This window comes from Morone saxatilis, unplaced genomic scaffold, assembly GCF_004916995.1.
Source record: "Morone saxatilis isolate NCDOM2014 unplaced genomic scaffold, NCSU_SB_2.0 Contig24, whole genome shotgun sequence".
NCBI lineage: Eukaryota > Metazoa > Chordata > Actinopteri > Moronidae > Morone > Morone saxatilis.
In genome coordinates this window covers 13,369,683-13,375,264 of record NW_023339807.1, presented here as the reverse complement: position 1 = coordinate 13,375,264, position 5,582 = coordinate 13,369,683, and the positions used below count along the sequence as shown (strand labels likewise).

Below are 5,582 nucleotides of genomic sequence, written 5' to 3'. Positions count from 1 at the left end.
TAGCGTGGCAATCCACAAATCATTTCACAGTCACATTTGTGTCTCATAACGCAACGACGCCCCAGTCGTTATCAGTGCCAAGGCGTTAATCTTGAGACTCTCTTGAAAGGTTTGCTTGGATAGAAAAGCTGCACCAGACATCCAACAACATATCCACCCCTCCCCCAGTACACACACACACACACCACAGGAGAGAGAGGAATTAGTTTTTAATAGATTTCAATATGATTTTCTTTGCGTTCATCCGATTTTGGAGCAATTTCGTCTTTAGTTATATAGCCTGCCCAATATATTATGTTATTATAGCTCATTTTATCATTGAACTATTTATAGGAAATCAACTAAAAACAATATTTTATATCAATGTAAGAAAGCAGTTGGGTTATTTAACGGGCATTTATCACCATTTTACAGTTCACAGCTCCCTGCCCCACAACCCATTTCATTTATTTTATTTCACCTATAAGGATAATGTTGACCTAAGCCATCATCCATACACTTCACCATTATTGGTTATAACATAGCGCAGAGTAGAAATGATTTGCCACTGTAGTGTGAAGCAGAGGAAAGGTGCGGATCTGACGGCTGTTTATTGCCCAGGCTCTAAACAAAGAGCCCTGGTAGCCCATGTGTGATCAATCTTTCTCGCCAAAAGGTCTGACAGCTCCCTGCCCTAAGAACACATTTAAACCATCTAACACTCCCTTCGATCATATATGGCCAGGAAGAGGACAGCAAGTCTCTAGGTAGGCTGTAGAAGAAGTTTTCAATTTAGAAATGTGGGGATTTCTTTAGAAGCACTGGATGAGACTCACGACCATTACGCGCAAAGCTCTTTTGGTCACTCGTTCGATAATAAATCAGAAATCCATCGTAAGACGAAACTGTCGCTTTTTCGTTTTCAAAAAGGATTATACTGGCTCAGAAAAACACAGAAGAGAGGAATGGACTTGGTTAATTGTATTGAAACGAACGGAGCAGCTTTTACATAGGACCAATTGTTTGCTGAGGTGAGTGGGTGTTGGCATTCAGCAGAAATCCCATTCAGTCTCATACCTTTCTCTCTGTCAGATACCCCGTGAACAAGTATTTCTCTGGCCTGTTCGTTTTGTAGAATTATTCAGTTTTTACTACATTTGCTTAAATGTTTGACTTGACTGCAGAAAAATTTGCATTTTGACAAATACTTATTTGAGCATATACTCTGCATATTAAACAGATCATGTGAACAAACCATATCCTAATTCAGCCTGTAATGCTACAACTGACTTCGAAAGTAATTCAAGTTACTTTAAATCTCATTGTCAAGTTATTTCTGCAAATAATTATCCAAACTCACCGCAATTATGTACTCTATGTTCTTATTAGAATCTGCAAATAAATTATAGTTTATATAGACCGTGTCGACCTGGTCAGAGCGCATAGATTTAAGTCGACACAGGTGTAGAAACAGAACAAAGAGCTTTCTGAAAAACAAGAAAAAAAACCCTCTACAATATTTGGCACGATGGAACATGTTGGACATTTTACATTGAAACCAAATTTTTGATTCATGTATGCTGTTCTTGTTCGGAGCTGTACAGACATAAAGCCACATTTTGCTCCTTGCTTTGAACGAATGCAGACAGACAGGAGAGACGGTGTCTGGATGAGCTGTGAGCAGGAGCGGCACGTTTCCCGTCTGTTCGAGGACAACAAGAGACATCTGGGAAGCAAGCAGGCCAAACCTGCGGCCACTGAAGAATTGTTTAGAAAAAAAAGGAATGACTTCCTGAGATTACCTTGCCTGTGTTGTGGAATTATTTTCATTTTTTAAAAGTGTGATGCAAATGTTTAACCAGACAAATAAATAAATAAATAAATAATTTAATAACCAGCAAATTATATGTTTTTTGTTCTTCGGTGATAGGAAATGCCTTTAATGTGAAACATATTTCATTGCAATAACACGTTTATTATATATATATTACACATTTTGCATCAGCTAGGTGTTTAAATGTATATTTGGTGAAATGATTGAAAGTGTTTATAAACGTGTTTATTGCACGTTGCTTCCGTCGTTAACGTTGCATTATATCATATATCACAGCATATTCTGCCTGTGGGGGGAAAAGAAAAAAAATATATAGTGGTACATTCAAGCCGTGCAGTCCTTCTGGTCTGGAAAAGACATTTAGCTTCGAGCCGTGTGTGTACGTGTTTGTGTGTGTCCTGGAAACAAAGACAGGCTTTTCACATAATAGTTTTATTTATTGAACCCCCAGGATTCATGAGAAGATTCGACAGTTAAAAGGTCGACATGTGCAAAAAAGTCGTGATAACTGCAAAAATAACATAAAAAAATCAGTGATATGGTCATTCTGGGCCCATTTTGTATTAGAAAACCAAAGAAGACAAAACTATGAAAAACGGGGGATCATAGAAAAGGAATAAAAGAATACTACCAGGATAGACAACCCACCTTTTAAGACACAAACTGTCAGTTCTCTGCCTCTTTGATTCAAGTGTCCTTGCTCAGTTGCTCTGTAGGTAAAGGCAAAGATGTATATGAACGAAAAGATTTAAAGCAAATAGTATGCTTTTAAATTGATGTGAGGTTAAAAAAAAGATAATGCAGGAAAATGAATTGGGGATTGCAAGTGGCTGATGAAAGAGATTCTAGAAAGTAAACCATGAAAACTTAATTAATTTCAAGTGTTATTCTCTGCAAAAAAAGACTAGCCTATAATAACACACACATATTACAGAAGAATTCCATCCACATCTAAAACAACAGACTATTGGCACTGAAGATAAGTAGATGAAACAGACTCTAGCTCTAGTGTGCTCATAACTTTACTTCCCTGAACTTCTCCTCCATACTTCATTCCTGGCCTCCTCTGTCACTGGTGGTGTCATGAGGTTTGATGTATAGGTGTCATGAGAGGTCATGCCGCATACATCCAGCAACTTTCGGTTTTCCTGCAGCACGGCTCCTCAAATGGCTGTTTGCATGGAAGATATCCATCCAAACGTGCATGGGGATCAGACAGGAATGCCTTTTACGCACAACACAAGTGGAGTGGAGAGACTTTACTGCAGGTTTGTGTCAAATATCATGTTTTTGAAAAATGGGAACATCAGTTGTCTGCAATATCTTTACAGTTTCCCCCAAAAAGGTATAGACTTAACAAGCTACATGTGGGTGACCTTTGGGGGTGAGAGGGGTGGAGGCAGAGAGGGTGGGGGATGGGGTGGGGTGTATGTTGAGGGCTAACTAGGAGGTTTGTTGGGGTATCTCTCACTTTTCTAGGATCTCAAGTTCATCTTGCAGTTGGGGTCCAGTAAGGTCCAATCCAGCTCCTGGAAAAAAGGGAAGTGATGACATGTGTCATCACTGAGTGTGTGTGTGTGTGTGTGTGTGTGTGTGACCAGCCGAGGCATTTTGTGAATGCATGCCTATATCGCTATTCTGTATCAATTTATTATTGATTATCACAGCTTAGAATATTCCTTTAAACTATTCAAAAGCACTATGCACAGTCATAAACTATTGTGGTTTTCTCTCAGAATCTGTAATAAAAAGTAAAGGAGCCCCTGGCCAAACAGAGTCCCTCTTTAATTAAATAAAGATTTTTTTAAGAGCTATTTGTGCCTTAGATGCCGATAAAATGAAACAGAACACGCAGCAGGACTGGATGATTTACGACGAAAACGACACAACTTGTGCAACCCTGTAATACACGGGGAGTGGTCTCGGTGTGCCCTGAACGCATCACCCAGTTTGAATATTGTTCTTCAGACGAGCCGCTGCCTCCACCTGCTGGCGGTCGGAGCTCAGCAGCACTCGGATGAGAACAGAGCACTGACACCATCATCAGGACACATAGTGTTGGTTAATTTAATTCAAAGTTTTTGGCTTTTTCTTCAGTTTAGTGCATCTTTATTTTTAATTGTGTTCATTAAATAAAGTGATGTATGTTGTGGAACTGGTTTCAGCGTGTAAAACATGTTCAGTCAGTGTGTGTGTGTGCGTGTGGTTGTGTGTGGTTGTGTGTGTGTTGTTCTGAGAGCTCTGCTGCGACAAAACAACAAACGGATGTTTCTGCACCGAGACAGTCTAATTGTTGGTAGATGGTCGTAAAGTAATTGGACGTTTTAAGACAGACCCATCTGCAATCCCATACCCTCTCTCGGTATGTGTGTGTGTGTGTGTGTGTGTGTGTGTGTGATTCAGGCCTATCTTGTCTTACAGCAATATCACACATTTGACTGTTTGCCCGAGCTTCATTAGAAATGCTGGTTTACTGCTGTCACAGAGCCTCGACATGCTTTGCTGTTTTCGCACCTTATAAACAGTTCAGGCTGCGATTGTGGTTTATTGCTGGAGGGCATCTAGTCTAGTTTGTGTGTCGTTCAAAGGCCGAAAATGTCCAACAAACGAATACATAATACACACGCTGCGATTCAGACAATAATTAAGTGCAAACTAATCTATAAATGCTGAAATGTGTCTCGCTATTGCTTTATTTTGCTCTCACTCTTTGGTGGCTTTGTTTTTATAATTCTTACAACGCTCTCTGTTGCTGGTTTGCAATTCATGCTGCGGACTTTCTTTGTTAAGCTTTTTAAACGAAGGATCCAGGGATATCCAAAGATAATTCAAGTAGCCTAACTGCGGCCTTTTGTCATCCATATATTGGATATTTATATAAACAGGATACCTGGACTCTTGAAAAACCCTAAACGTTTCTATGTTGAATCAAACACATATTACTCTCTCATTTCTACAATAATGTTATTGTAATTTATAAATATTATTATTAGAAACGCGACGTCGTGCAAGTGGGGTTTGACAAACGCCTTTCTAAGAGAAAAGACTATCTGGAGAGGCCTTGGGGCGTTTTTTTGCGGCTTATTTGGGTTGTTTGCGCCATAAAGCTCAATGGTTACAAGCAAAAAGACGTAGTAAAAGTTTATTTTCTTCCTGAAATAAAAACACGTTTTAAAGTTCAATTTATTGTCAATGCCAGAAGTTAAAAAAAATAGTATTGAATTCATAGTTTTGAATTTTTTTAAGATGAAGAAAGCATTAAATTAAGTAAGTGGTAGTAGCTATTTTATTAATTTATTGTATATATTTGTATATTATTGTTAAATATGTTAAAAATGCGCGGTATGTCTTAATTTAAAGCAAAATAATAACAAATTAATAAGACATATTTTTCTTATGTGCTATACAAACTACTCTTTATTTTGGATGAAACCAGGAACGACGAGGTATCTGAGTGTGCACAGTGTTTTCACAAATGGATCAAAAACTAACGCTTAAAAACATCTAGATTGCAAAAAACAATAACTTAAACAATGCAAATAGGTAGCTGAAAGACATTCAGGTAGTCAAGGATCATTTCATGCAAATAACAAACGGTATAGTTCACTATTTCTGTGCGCCAAACAAAACACTAAATTCTGACGAGTCCTCTCAGAAACACCAAACACTGGATATCATAGGAAAAAAAGACACCCAGCATTGTTTTAACGACACAAACTTTACAACAACATGTGTAACAAGTCAGGAATATTAAGGACAGACTCCCCCC

At 38.4% G+C, this 5,582-nt stretch overlaps 1 protein-coding gene across 1 annotated transcript in view; it reads right to left on the bottom strand.

The window, feature by feature from the left end:
- Positions 1–3,280: 3,280 nt before the first annotated feature.
- hoxa9b (homeobox A9b) overlaps positions 3,281–5,582 on the bottom strand; it is a 4,465-nt gene continuing 2,163 nt past the window's right edge. The window contains exon 3 of the mRNA XM_035672160.1: positions 3,281–3,342. Coding sequence (XP_035528053.1) covers positions 3,281–3,342 — 62 coding nt within the window. The remainder of the gene's footprint in view (positions 3,343–5,582) is intronic.